General features: G+C 39.9%; 1 protein-coding gene across 1 annotated transcript; it reads right to left on the bottom strand.

The window, feature by feature from the left end:
* Positions 1-2,426: 2,426 nt before the first annotated feature.
* LOC147509403 (Pseudouridine synthase family protein) lies at positions 2,427-7,091 on the bottom strand. Its single transcript, XM_086601705.1, has 9 exons — positions 6,861-7,091; positions 6,531-6,794; positions 6,321-6,466; positions 5,860-5,951; positions 5,260-5,621; positions 3,782-3,851; positions 3,347-3,418; positions 3,001-3,186; positions 2,427-2,703 (listed from the first exon to the last, which is right to left on the bottom strand). Exons 1-8 carry the CDS (start codon positions 7,016-7,018, stop codon positions 3,001-3,003), a joined length of 1,350 nt encoding a protein of 449 aa, XP_086457831.1. The 5' UTR covers positions 7,019-7,091; the 3' UTR covers positions 2,427-2,703.
* Positions 7,092-13,682: the final 6,591 nt, after the last annotated feature.

Raw genomic sequence — 13,682 nt, 5'->3', positions numbered from 1 at the left:
TCTCGAGTCTCGATTTTCAATAACCATCGGTCTTGTTTACAGTCAGATTTTCCATACATTTTGAAGCTTGTTTACTTGGCGTGCGAACTTCTATAACCGAAATATCAAGCATATAAAAGAAAAATATCACTGTCAGTTCTATGGCATGATTTTTGTGAGATTTAGCCATCAGAAACGATAGGTTTTAAATGTACTCAAGTTCATGGAAGCATTTATTTTTTTTATGGTTGAAAACACTTTTAATGAATTCTCTCAAGTCTTGGGTAGAAATGACGCTCAAATTAAACGCTCCAAATGAAATTGAGTGATAGCTGAATCCGCACTTTTTCAATTTGGAGGTATTTTGTCTCCCATCACTTTCATGATAACCAATTGTTGTTCCTTAATGAACAATTCCCATTAATGAACAATTCCCATCATGCATTGTTGTATTGTATCGGTTCTTCTACCTATGAATTTCAGTTTTGTGTTTCAACTTTACAATTATGCTTTTGAATCTTGATCGATCGAGTATATGAAAGTGACAAAAAAACAAAATGAACTTCTCAATTTTTTAGTCCAAATGACCTAGCTATGTCACCCAAGAGAGTCTCCAAACGACTCAGCCATGTCGTCTTGGAGACTACCCAAACGATCCCACCATATCTTTTAGCTAAAAACCTATAATGACCAAGAATTTTATCTAAGGGTAATCTTATCATTTTACATGTTAATTCAGTGCTACTATAGGTAATTTCGGGTTGACGGTATTTATTTAGTTGTGTAATAGTGTTCGACTTGTACATCTTGTTATAATTGATTTTTGATGTGGACTTGTGTGGTTGAATTTGACACGAATAAATTGTTAAGTGTTTTACACAATTAGTTGATGCAAAAAGACACATAAACCAGTGGTGGACTTCTGATCAGTGAGATCACTCACCCAATCAGCATCAGAATAGGCACAAAACTCTAAGGATGAGATGGAAGGATACAAAAGACTTTAATAGAGAGTACCTCGAATGTATCAAATTAAAGGATATGCAGGACTGTTGCAGTAGTGCCCAATGTACAATAGTGGGGGATACGACCGGTGATGATTATGTCATCAACATATAGAAACAAGAGGATACGACCAACACATGTGGAGCGAACAAACAAAGCCGAGTCATGGTCGCTAGAGAGTAAACCTAAGATAGCCAACCACGCTAGACAATTTTTAAAACCAGGCCCGAAGAGCCTGTTTGAGACCATATAATACCTTTTTGAGCCTGCAAACCTCATTAGGGTTATGAGAAACACCGAGAGGGGGTGCCATGTAAACTACTTTTTTGAGTTCACCATTCAAAAATACATTCTTGACATCCATGTGTGTGGTTGTAGTATAAATAAACCTTTTTTTTTTATGTCTGGTTTTCCATCATGCATGGAAGCTTCAAATTTGCCCTCTGGTAGTCGTGGCGGTTAACAGATTCACTCTTCCTCCTCTACCCCAGGTTAGCATTCCGCGCTTTCTTTCTTTTTTAAGGCGTTGTTCTAAGATTTATTTTCAACGTCGGACGTTGGGCTAATGGGCTTGGGTCTAGAACATTAAAATGGCCCTTGTTGGGCCTCAAAGGAGAATTCGTTTCCATCGGGTTGGTCGGGTTCGGATATGCACTCTGTAGAATTCGTTTCCATTAGGGCAGGGAACGGGTCGGATATGGTTATATCCAAATCCAAACCCGAATAGTTTGACAATATCCGAATCCGAATAAAACCAAAATTTAATATCCGACCGACCCGATCGGATAACACTAAAAATTCAAAAAAACACTCAAAAATTATACCCGAATCCAAACCCAAATAAATAAACGGATACGAAAATGCACTCAAACATGATATATTCGGTAATCAGGTCGGGTCGGAATCGGGTACTGCCCTAGTTTCCATCCTTGTTTTTCAACAGAATTTTTTCTTGAAGTGGGCACGCTGTTATGATTTAAGATTTTGAGGTGAACTAGTAATATATTTCACGAAATATCGGCGCTGAAGTGAAGCGGTTATGCATATGTCCCTGCAGCCGATGGATCAACACATTGTGCTACCCTACTCTCCCCACTCTTCTCAAAGTGATTACTACATCCCAGGGTCAGAACAATCGGCATGTTCACCTAGGACTCCTAGGAGATATCCCAGGGTTCGAACTTGGCCAACCAAATTGGTCATAACCAACTATTTGATTAGTATCGTCAGATCAAATTAGTAACCAAGGCAAATAATTCCTAAGTGGGGCAACTGAAACTGAACTATAAGAACCCCTTTCCATATATTTGCTATATATTTAACTAAAACAAAAAATAAAATATAAAAAGTAAATACAAAAGGGTTACACAGCCTGGAGTTTCTAGGCTAAACCAAAAATCCCTTAATGAAATCTTTTCAGCTATGCAAAAGATCAACTCAAATAAGAAAACAGATCGAATCGATTGGAAAAGGTTCGGACCACTGTTGTCTAAATGTTCTCACTACTAGCAAGTTAAATATTTGAAACAAGATAAAAAATAGCATTGCAACTAATCAAAGGAAGAATACACTCAAGTTAAAATAATAAATCTACAAAAACGATTCTATTAATACAGTTATCTTGAATCAACAAAGGGATGGCTTGAAGATGGCCCACACACTCAAACTTTCAATGGGGAAATGAACCGCCAGCTAAACTGCAAGGCTGATGAACTAAAGCTGCATACAGAAAAGTTCAGTGAAAGCGAATTGGGTTATCAGATTTGCCACAGTGGTTAGTTTTAACTTTAAACTGGGGTGGTAGGGGACCCCGTTAACAACCCCGCTTGCTGATCAAAAAAAAAAGAAATCAAGAAAGAAGCTAGATCCTCCATTATCCAATTTAACAAAGTTACTTGTAAAAAGAGGACATTGGACTCACTCAATGTGGTTGGTTCCTAACTCTCCTATTGCATCATGTGTATGCATGTTTCATTTATAATAATCACAATCGTACCACTGAGATTGTAGAATTACCTATGGTATTAGGCAATTCTCGGGGTTGAATTCCGCATAACCAACATCCAGAAGGCAAAGGCCATCAGGGGGAGCTGGAGGAGCTGTGGCACGTCTACATGTAGCGTCCATCAATTTTAGTAGTGCGTCATTATCTGCACCAGCTGCTGCCTCTCTTATCGATGTTGACACAAGCACTCGGACCATCTGATCAGTATTTACAGTACACAATTATAATAACAAAAAATCATCAACAACAATTCCAATAATAGTAATAAAAATGACCAGTATCAAAAAAGACTATCCTAACGTCACGGTGAAATGCTACATTTTGTGAGCTATGCTCCCCAAATGAATTAACAATTACCCTGCGCAGGAAGCGGTTGCCAACTAGCTCCACACACATGACCTTCACTCTTTCTCCACCTTTCCCAGGTACCTAAACCAGTGATCAAAACACATATCAAGAAATTTATCAGAAAAAAGACAAACCAATTTACGTCCGTTAACTCAATCAGAAGTGAACTGATATTTCTTTTCTTTTCCTTTTTTTTGGTGTTGGTGTGCTGATGTGTGTGTGGATAAATACTAACTGAGGCAATTCTGTACTGTAGCAATAGCACAACACTAGATCAGGCCTACAACATGACCACAACCTTATCCAAATGTCTTGAATCGGCTGAACAAAACTTTCAACAGAAGTATGAGAAAGATAAAGGCAATACTCAATAATTGCAGATCAAAGAGAAACTCGGGCCATAAAAAGGAACGGTAAAGTTGCAATACGCAAAAGAAAAGAAACCTTATTGTCACAGGGTAGTGTGGCTTCAGTCGCTCGAACATGGTAGATAATGCACTCGGTTGGTGGACCCCTGACGTATACAACGTATCATAGTTAGCAAGTATCCAAACTCTAAAAGCTTTATTCTTATGCTAAACCAAACACTGATCATTATAACTCAGTTGTCAAGCTGTATCTCTGTTTGCATATGCCCAGCAGTATTGAGCACTGAGCACAAAGTAACACATAAATTATATGCAAGTATATAGGTCTCTATATCCCTATTCAATTTTTCATCACCTTCAGACCCCTACCCACCACCCCCACCCCACACACACACACAAATTCTACAGCACAAACCATAACCACAGATATGACAGAATAACCCAGAAACAAGAAAGTATCATGACATGAAAAAAAATAAAAGTAGTCTACTTTGCCTTTCTTCTATTAAATTTGAACAACCAACTCAAAACCAATTGGCAATGAATAGGGAGGCCACAGGATTTATACATCTATGTACTTAACTGCAAGGTTTTAGACTCCCGGCGTGGGATTATAATTCTCAACAGTATCTAACCTAGACTTGGCTCATTTATGTCAGGCCCTTAATGGGAACATCTATGCAAGTAATACAGTCTAGATATATTATCATGCTTTTTTTTTTGGTCGATAAAACAAGAATTCATTAGAATATCATACTGTGACAGGTTCATACTATACACCAGTAGTTACATCAAAGCAGCACAATAGCTTCCCGGTCAGTTACAATTAAATCAAAGTTCACATTCCTAACAGTGGTTTGATAAGATGCAACAAGGCTTATGCCTCAGGGCGCGCCTCAAGTCTCATAGAGAAAAAACACAACAAGGCTATAGTATCTATGCTACTTGAACATAGGATATTACTTATTGAGTATCTAAGGCCTATGTAATTTCTGTTGTTCCTTATAATGCTTGCTTTGCTCAAACCTTCTCAATGCAGCTCGACAGTGTCACAAAGTAAAACTTAAAGCCTCAGTAAACTATACGCATATTTAAGTGATATTGTTCATGTTAAATGAGGTTTTCCATTTTTCTTGATTTAACTATATTTTTTCTACAATTATTGAAGCATTTTTCTCCTTTAAAATCAAGGCTTACACCTCTGAGGTTAGCCTCAAGCCTCAAGGGGGCAGAAATCGAGGCTTATGCCTTGTACACCTCTGAGGCTAGCCTTGAGCATCAAGGAGGCCTTCCGCCTCAAGGCTTAAAGGCGTTTCTTTAAACATTGTTCCTAACAGTAGATATTTTGTCATACTGAAAGCATATGGACATGATTTGTCAGATACTGAGTTGTTATATTGAGCAAGGGACACACCAAGATGAATTGCGACAATGTGTGTTGTATATCAAGCTAATAGAGAAGTGAGGAGATATACGACATTTGTGCGATTGTACTTAATATATACACTAGGAAAAATCACCAATCAGAATACTAGCAAATTTCATTATCCTTACGTGCTTCTCGAAGCTTTGGTATCCCGTGCAAACATCTTGTAGGATAAAGACCGTCCTTGTAGTTGAAGTAGAAGCTGGTTCACTTTGTCTATGCTGAAGCTTACGGGTTTCCTTCCCCTTTCAGATTCAGCTAAATCATCACGAGCTAAGTGTCCACCTCCTTCCTCTCCTAAATGTCCTCTTTCCTCTCCGAAATGTGCACCATAACCATTTATCAACTTCCGATTGTGTTCCTCAATGATATAGTTCTCACCTTCGACTCCCAATTCGCTGCCTAGTTCCTCCCCTTCATCATTCAAGGGAAATATATAGAAATACCGCCTCCATTTAGCAGAAAAATTGGGATGAAACTCACGAGACACCTAATAGTTCCAACATAAATCAGACTGGAAACAATCAATACCCTCCATTGGCAGTTACATATTCATCTCAAGTATAACAGATTGGAAAACCAAAAATATAACGTGATCAAGAAAAACCAAAAGTAATAGTAATAATTATACTTCCAACAAGACTGTAGATCAATTAATATGTATTATTGGGTTATCTCCCCAAAACAGAGATGACAACAGAACATTAGCATAACTAACCAAACATCACCTTTGATACTGAAATGACCCTGAGCTTTCCTGGTGCTGCTTCGTTAATAGCGTCCTCAACATCTTGAACTCTTATATCTTTACGCCAAGTATCTAAATCAAATCATTCATAGACAGCTAAGGCACAATGATGGTTTATGAAATTGAGTGCTGATTTTAGTCATTTAAAAACAGATAGGACACACTTGGCACTGTTGAAAATTAAATTGTATGGGTACCGGGTACGAGTGTCCGATTTAGACAACAGTCCGGAGATTCAGACACAGACACGGTATGGTCTAAAAAGTAAGATTTGTGGACACGGCTAATATTTATATTAATCATAGTTTTGTTTACTAAAAAAAGCTATTTCCTTGAAGAATTATAGAAGAAGCACACTACTGGTAAGACCTAATAGTTTGAGACACGTTTTGTTCTATCAAACACAAACATAGAGATGATGAGAAAATGTTTGTGACTCACAAAAAGAACAAGCTTGCTTAAGAGCTGTGACTCCTTTGTCTGTACGCCCTGCAACTGTAGTGCAGCCTTCAAGAGGCAAACATTTATCTTTCAACTTTTCAGCTTTCTTGTCATCGACAAATCTCCCAAGAGACCTCTCCACTATGCTATGGATAAACAATTAACAGTTGAGACTAGTAGTAATTAAATAAGAGTAAAACAAGAGCTTACCCTTGAACTGTGTTCAACCCAGGTTGCTTCTGCCACCCATCGAAACAAGTCCCATGATATGAAAGAAGAATCTTGAACGTCACTCTTTCCCATCTTCCAGTACTTCTACCTTTAGTTTCTTCTTCTACAACTTCATCAATGCATGTCTTCGTGTCTTCATTTTGAAACAGTGATGACAATGGCACTTTTCCGTTGACTACATTTGAATAGAAATCAACAACTTTTTGCCACGGCCTACTTGAGTACATAAACTCGTGACATTCCCTGCCCAAACACCAAGAGTCAAATTGAGGAATATAAAATTTGGAAGTTTATTAAGTATGAATTTACCTTCCGTTCCACCTAGCGGAATTGCACGAGTCAGTGTGGCTGTAGTGTAAATAAACTTTCTTTTCCATCATGTAATGGAAGCTTCGAATTTGCCCTCTCGTAGTCCTCCTGGAGGTTAACAGATTCGCTCCTCCTCCTCCTCTAGCGCAGGTTAGCATGGGCTTTCAACGGGCTTGGGTCTAGAAATACTTCATATTTTTTTTGGTCACTGGAGATGCCCATGCGAGTTTGAGATCCTACCTACATTAATATCCATTCAGCATATTTTTTTTAAAAAGGTCTCTATTTGAAAAATAATTAATTGATTGATTACCAATTTAACGTATATTTTATAATTTTGGAAAAAACGTTTTGGTCATTTCAAATGTTTAGGAATTAAAAAAACCAAATACACATTTTTTTTTTTAATTATACGCCAGAGTAATTGAGTAATTAACCACCAAAAACATAAACAAACCCCAATTGATTCGTGAAAATGTGAAATACTCCAAACTCTCTCACAAAAAAAACATAGTGACAAAATCTCTCAAATCTATCTCTCTGAAAAAAAGAAGGCAAGATCGACGAATCTTCCAACTTCGAAGCTCTTCATTTTCTTTCCTCAATATCGCTATCTCCTCATGCAACAACCTTGTTTCCTCTGAATCTGACACTATTGTCTCTTCCCCGCCTTGCTCCTTCCCATCACTCCTTATCGACTCCACCTCTTCCTCAGTGACCACTGCTTTTCTCGGTCTTCCTACTCCTTGCTTCACCCTTGTCGCTATTTCTTTATGTGCTTTGATCTCTCTCCACAGACGGCGCCAAATGTAGTACCCTCTTTTCTCTCTCCTCTCTCTCTTCCCTCTTCTTTTCCTTTTTCCTCCTTCCTTTCACTGTTCTCTTTATACCCTCTTCTGTTCACCCCGATCGTCCATTTGTCCATCAATTTCTCGGTCTCCATATCGCCACGTGTAGGGTTTCCATACGTACCAATGGGTCTGATACTCTATCCTGTGCCCCGCGGAGATTGTGCTTATCTGACTCCAGACTAATCCAACCTTTTACTCGCGGCCTTCATCCGTCGACCTCGTGCCTCATGTGTTTCCCCTCTCCTCTATATTTCCATAGTCGCAACCCTGCTAAGGTGCTCCCTGTTTTATTTTCTATCTCACTACCAAGCCCATCTGCCGTTGATCTTTCAGCTGTCATAATTTGCGTCACTACATTACCTATCCTTAAAATCCAGTACATAGTATAGCTTTTTCTTAACTCCGATCACTTTCTCCCGCCAACTAATACACCCAAATTAACTAGTGACGATTGAGTACGTTTTTCTCTCTTGCATTTCATTTGAGGAAGAGAAGATAAGTATATTAGCACAGTGACACAAGTTAATTAATTAAATATATAAATCACTTTCTTCTTTTTTGTACAGTTCTCTTTTGCGAAAGGTACACTTTGATCTCTAATTACTTGAAAGAATATGTTAATTGATAGTTTAGTATGCGCAAGGCCATCAACTTTTTATGCTGTTTTTGAGATTCTAATTTTGTTATCATTAATCATCATTTCAACATTGGTGGGCGGTGGGCCGCTAAACTATTTAATGTACCACAGTAATTAAAGAAGGACCATTGCAAGGTCAAAATGTCACTATCAGGAATTTCATTATTTCCACCAGCCCCAAAATATCCTCTCATGCTAATGCTAGAATTGAGGACTTAAATTTTCTAGAACTTGAAACCCGACATAACAGATTAACAGTTATCACATGCTTTTATAGTACACAGTACACACATGCACACCAGTGCATATTCAAAATGTCTGGTAGAACGTACTTCTTTATCTATTATTTATCTCGATCAGTAAAGTACACCCTAATTAACACGACCTTTTAAATTGGACCACTTTTTTATCTACCACTCAATACCCATATAAAATAAAATATTCAATATTTTTAAAATATTCCAAATAGACTATTACGTAATTTCAGTTTTTATTTCTATTTATACTCTTAAGTCATAACACATTTACAAGGAGTTTTACATAAATTCAAATCGAAAACCAAATGCACACAATATATAAATTGTAAGCCTATATTTATTAATTATAAATTAAGACTTAAATTACCATAAATACACTAATAAATATATGAATTGTACGCCTATATTTATTAGTAATAAATTAAGACTTAAATTACCATAAATACACTAATCAGTTTATGTAAATGTTATATTTGGTTTTATCTTACAGATTCAAAAAAATGAGAGAGATGATGTGTAAATATGGTATTGACCGAGTTCGTATGGACGAACTGCTTACATATCAAGTTCTCTCTCTGGGAAGGGGACTTGAATCTACGATAGGTTGCATCCATGTTTGACTCATCTGACTGTCAGAGAGTGGGCATAGGTCGGTAACTTTTAGGACGTGCTCATTTTGGTAAGCAGGTCGGTCTACTACTTCAATTAGTAGTTTTTTAAGGTCACAGTTCAGTGTTTGGGTTGCGAGGTACGCCAAGCTATCAGCGTGGCGATTCTCGTCTCGTAGAAAGTGTTGTATAGTTACCTTTTTGAAAAATGGTAATAATTGATCGACAACTGGAAGGTACTTAGAAAGGTTACCTTCACTGGTGGTATACTCATGAGCGACCTAGCGAACGACCAGTTGTGAATCGCTAAAGACCTTAACCTCCTTAACATCGAGCTTTAAAGCCATCTGGAGTCCCATAATGAGGGTTTCGTACTCCGCTTCATTGTTGGAGGTCGCAAAATCGATGCAAACTGACTTTTCCACCATGGAGCCATCTAGTGATACCAAGACTATGCCAACTCCACTACCGCACCCCCTGGATTGCTAGCTCCATCTACGAATAGTGACCATACCGATGGGTCCTGTTTTTTAGAAGTAGGGACTTTCTCCTCTGGTTCCCAGTTCAGGTCGTCTATTGGGAAATCCGCTAAGAAATCAACAACGACTTAACCTTTCTGAGATGTTCTTGGGGCAAACTCAATGTGGTGTTCACCGAGTTCTTCTGCCCATACTGCCATGCGAGTTGTCTTATTGGCTTTAAAAATGATCTTCTTAAATGGCAGATTGGTGAGCACTTTGATTAGATGTGCTTGGAAGTAGGGACTGAACTTTTTTGCTTAATAAAGTAGTGCCAGTACTGCCTTTTCAATGTGGGAGTAGTTCTTTTCAGCTGGCAACAAAGTCTTGCTTGTGAAGTAAATCGGTTTCTCGCTGTCGTGTCCTCTTTGAAGAGAACCGAATCGATAGCTTAAGTCGACACGCTTAGGTACGTTTTCAAAGATTTCATCATCAATCGGCTTTGCCATCACAGGTAGTGTTGTCAAATATTCCTTGAGAGTAGAGAATGCTCGGTGGCATTGATCATTCCAGGAGAATTGTTCCCCTTTCTTGATAATTTGCAGGAAAGGTCGGGACTTGTCTGACGCTATCGATATGAATCGGTTTAGGGCGGCCACCATTCCTGACAATTTATGTATTTGTTGTTTTGTTTTTGGATCGGGCATATCCAAGAATGCTCGAATCTGGTCTGGGTTCACTTCTATCCCTCGTTGGGATACTTGATACCCCATAAATTTCCTAGAGGCCACGCCGAAGTCACATTTCTTTGGGTTGAGCTTCATCTTAGTTTATCTGAGTCTGGAGAACGTTTTTTCAAGATGGTCTAAGTGATCTCCAGATTTCTTACTTTTTACAACCATGTCGTCTATGTAGACTTCCATGGTGTCTCCTAACATATCCTAGAACATTTCGGTTACCAATCTTTGGTAGGTCGCTCCAGCATTCTTTAGGCCGAATGGGAGGATGTTGTAGCAGTAGATGCCCTGTTCTATGATGAATAATGTTTTCTCTTGGTTTTCTTCGGCTAGAGGAATCTGGTTATAGCCACTGTAGGCGTCCATGAATGACATGAGTTCGTGGACAACGGTTTGGTCTATGAGCTAGTCGATTCTTGGTAAAGGAAAGTTGTCTTTGGGGGTATTTTGATTGACGTTGGTGAAGTCGACACATAGGCGAACTATGTAGTTCTTTTTTAGGACTGCTACTATGTTAGCAACCCATTCGGGGTATTCTACCTCTCTAATGAAGCCTACCTTTTTGAGATTGTCGATCTCATCATTTATTGCTTTTCTAAATCTAAGAGATAGTTTTCTAGGTTGTTGGCGAACTGGCTTAGCATTGGGGTTCACATTTAACTTATGGCATGCAATATTAGGATCGATTTCGGGCACATCAATATACGACCAAGCGAAAATATCTTTATTCAATGATAAAAAGCTTACAAGTTGTGCCTTGAGAGTAGGATCAAGGTTGACTCCTACATAAACAAACTTGGGGTCATCCTCCGTTCCTAGGTTGACCTTTTCCTTCATCTCGGTCTGGGTAACCGCTTCGGTAGGTTGGGCGACCTCTGGTATCTTGGTCTTATATGATGTCTCCTCCGCTTGTATGGGAGGAGCGACTTCTAGGGGCTAGAGTCCTGGTAGGACATTTTCTATCGAGCCCCTTGTGTTTTCTTTAGCGACCTCAATATGGGGGGTATTGATCAATGTCTTGACCTCAGAGATGAAGTCTTTTGCCAGCTTGGCTTTGGCAATATCTCCCTTATTACTAAGGGAAGCCCCAGTGGGTTTGCTAACTGAGTGGATCTGATTACAGTTGTGAGCATCGAGCTGGTTACTTTGGAGCTCCATCATGCCTCTGGGGCCAGGGAAATGCAACACTTGATGAAGTGTTGATGGGACAACTTACATCTTGTGGATCCAACAGCGTCCTAGTATAGCCGTGTAGGACGAGTTGACATCCAGGACGCTAAAGCGTGTATTAATGCTGACCTTATCTTCATGTGATCCCACTGAGATAGGTAGAATGATATCACCTATTGGATCAGCTCGTGATATGTTAAAGCCATAAAGGGTGGCTATTGGATTAACCATGACTGACTTGGGCATGTTCATCTCCTTCTGAGTTTGATAGAATAGGATATCACATGAACTACCTGGATCGATGAAGATGTGTTTGACGGTCCAGTCGCTGATTTTGATGTGGACTACTAAGGCATTATTATGAGGGAGGCACACCTTGTAGAGGCCGGCCTCGGTGAAGGTGATGTCTCCTGAGCTGCAGCCACTTGTGTGTTGGATGGGGGCTACTTGTAAAGAGAACTAGTAGACTTCCTGGAGGGCACCTACTCGTCTCATTTTTTCTCTGGAGGACGTGACAGAGTCGTCCTGAAAGATGATCATGTTGATTGTTCTATCGGTGTCTCTGTCAGAGGAGTGCTGGCGACGCTCATGACGCGATCGCTCATTTGAACATCCTCTAGCATGAGAACGAGGTTTATTGGTTGGTCGTGGTGGAGTTCGGCTTCGCTCCCTACGAGCCATGAGTTTGTGGCACATGTCGCCATCAGGTATATCAGTGTAGTGTTTGATATGCCCTGCCTCAATAAGGTCCTGAAAGTAGCTCTTGAGCCCCTGGCATTCGTTAGTCTTGTGACACTTTGCTTTATGAAAAGCACAGTACGACTTTCCTGGTGTGTCCCCTGGGCGTTTTACCTCAGGTCGGTAATAAGCCGTATTTTTTATCTTCTCCAGTATGTGACTTGGAGATCTTGTAAGCACAATGAACTCTCTTTTGCTTTGGTTCCTGGTGCTGGTCTGTTGGCCCTGCTGCCTGGGTCGCTTGTTGGAGGATGGGGCGTTATCTGAGATCGCAGCGACCTCGCCTACTGTCTTCAACCTCTTTTTTCGAGGCCTTCGACAAGCTTGATGTATTTCTCCACTCACGCATACAACTCGACAAGTGTTTCAGGGTGTTCTTTCATGAGCGACCTAGATAACTCAGTGTTTTTCCTGATTGCATTGGAGAAAGCTACTATGGCGAACGACTCCTTGAGGCCGCTTTCCATGGACAATAACTCTATCTTGAAACATCTGAGGAAGGTGCAAATTGGCTCATCACTCTTCTGAGACAGTTGGAAATGTGAATTCAGGTCGGTAGTTTTACGTCTGTTATGGACGCATCGACCGCTTAACCGTCGCCGAAGTTTTTCGGTCGCGATGAAGTTTGGTCCTAACAAGTAAAACCAATCAAGAGCTCCATCCTTTAAACTTGTTAGGAATAAGTGGCACTGTAGGTGGTCGATCGAACTCCTGCTCACTGTAGAGTGCGAGGCTCTGAATATAGCGAGCTACGTACTGACCAGGGCATGTACTGCCGTCATACATTGCGAACCTAAGCTGAATGAAATCTTAAGGGGAGGCTTTACTGAGTACCTCGAGTGTGAAAGGTGATGCCCGGTACGTCTTTAGCATCTTATGGACGACCTGGGTGGCGTCCTTCTTTCCATTACTCTGTTTGATCTGCTAGGAGAGGCTATTGATCTGCTGGTTGACCTCATTAATCCCACCCTCAGCGGTAACTCCATTCGGGTTTTGAGAATCAACCTGGGTTTTGAGAGTGGCATTCTCTTGTCAGAGCTGGGCAATGCTACCGATCATAGCTTCCATCTGGGTAGCCATATTATGTACTTGTTCTTGAAGGCTTTCCATGCTTTGTGGGCTTGAAAATTTGGGAATCTAAGAAGATTGTTGGAAGTGATGTAAATTATGAGTAGATGAATTTTCAAGAAATTCGATCCACAGAAGGCGCCAATGTAAAGGCTATATTTGGTTTTACCTTACAAATTCAAGAAAGTGGGGAGATGATGTGTAAATATGGTATTGACCGAGTTTGTATAGACGAACTACCTACGTATCAAGTTCTCTCTCTGGGGGGGGACTTAAATCAGGTCAGACGTAGTTCCTC

The sequence above is a fragment of the Coptis chinensis genome, chromosome 3 (genome assembly GCF_015680905.1).
Source record: "Coptis chinensis isolate HL-2020 chromosome 3, ASM1568090v1, whole genome shotgun sequence".
NCBI lineage: Eukaryota > Viridiplantae > Streptophyta > Magnoliopsida > Ranunculales > Ranunculaceae > Coptis > Coptis chinensis.
This window is presented reverse-complemented; position numbering and strand designations above follow the sequence as displayed.

What these genes read in the sequence shown, in the direction of transcription:
- LOC147509403 (XM_086601705.1), bottom strand. Translation starts at nt 7,018, where the DNA reads ATGCTAACCTGCGCTAGAGGAGGAGGAGGAGCGAATCTGTTAACCTCC. An exon ending in CACTACCCTGTGACAATAAG is followed by an intron (nt 3,419 to 3,781) that starts GTTTCTTTTCTT and finishes TCACTGGTTTAG; the next exon opens with GTACCTGGGAAAGGTGGAGA. An exon ending in GCAACCGCTTCCTGCGCAGG is followed by an intron (nt 3,187 to 3,346) that starts GTAATTGTTAAT and finishes AATACTGATCAG; the next exon opens with ATGGTCCGAGTGCTTGTGTC.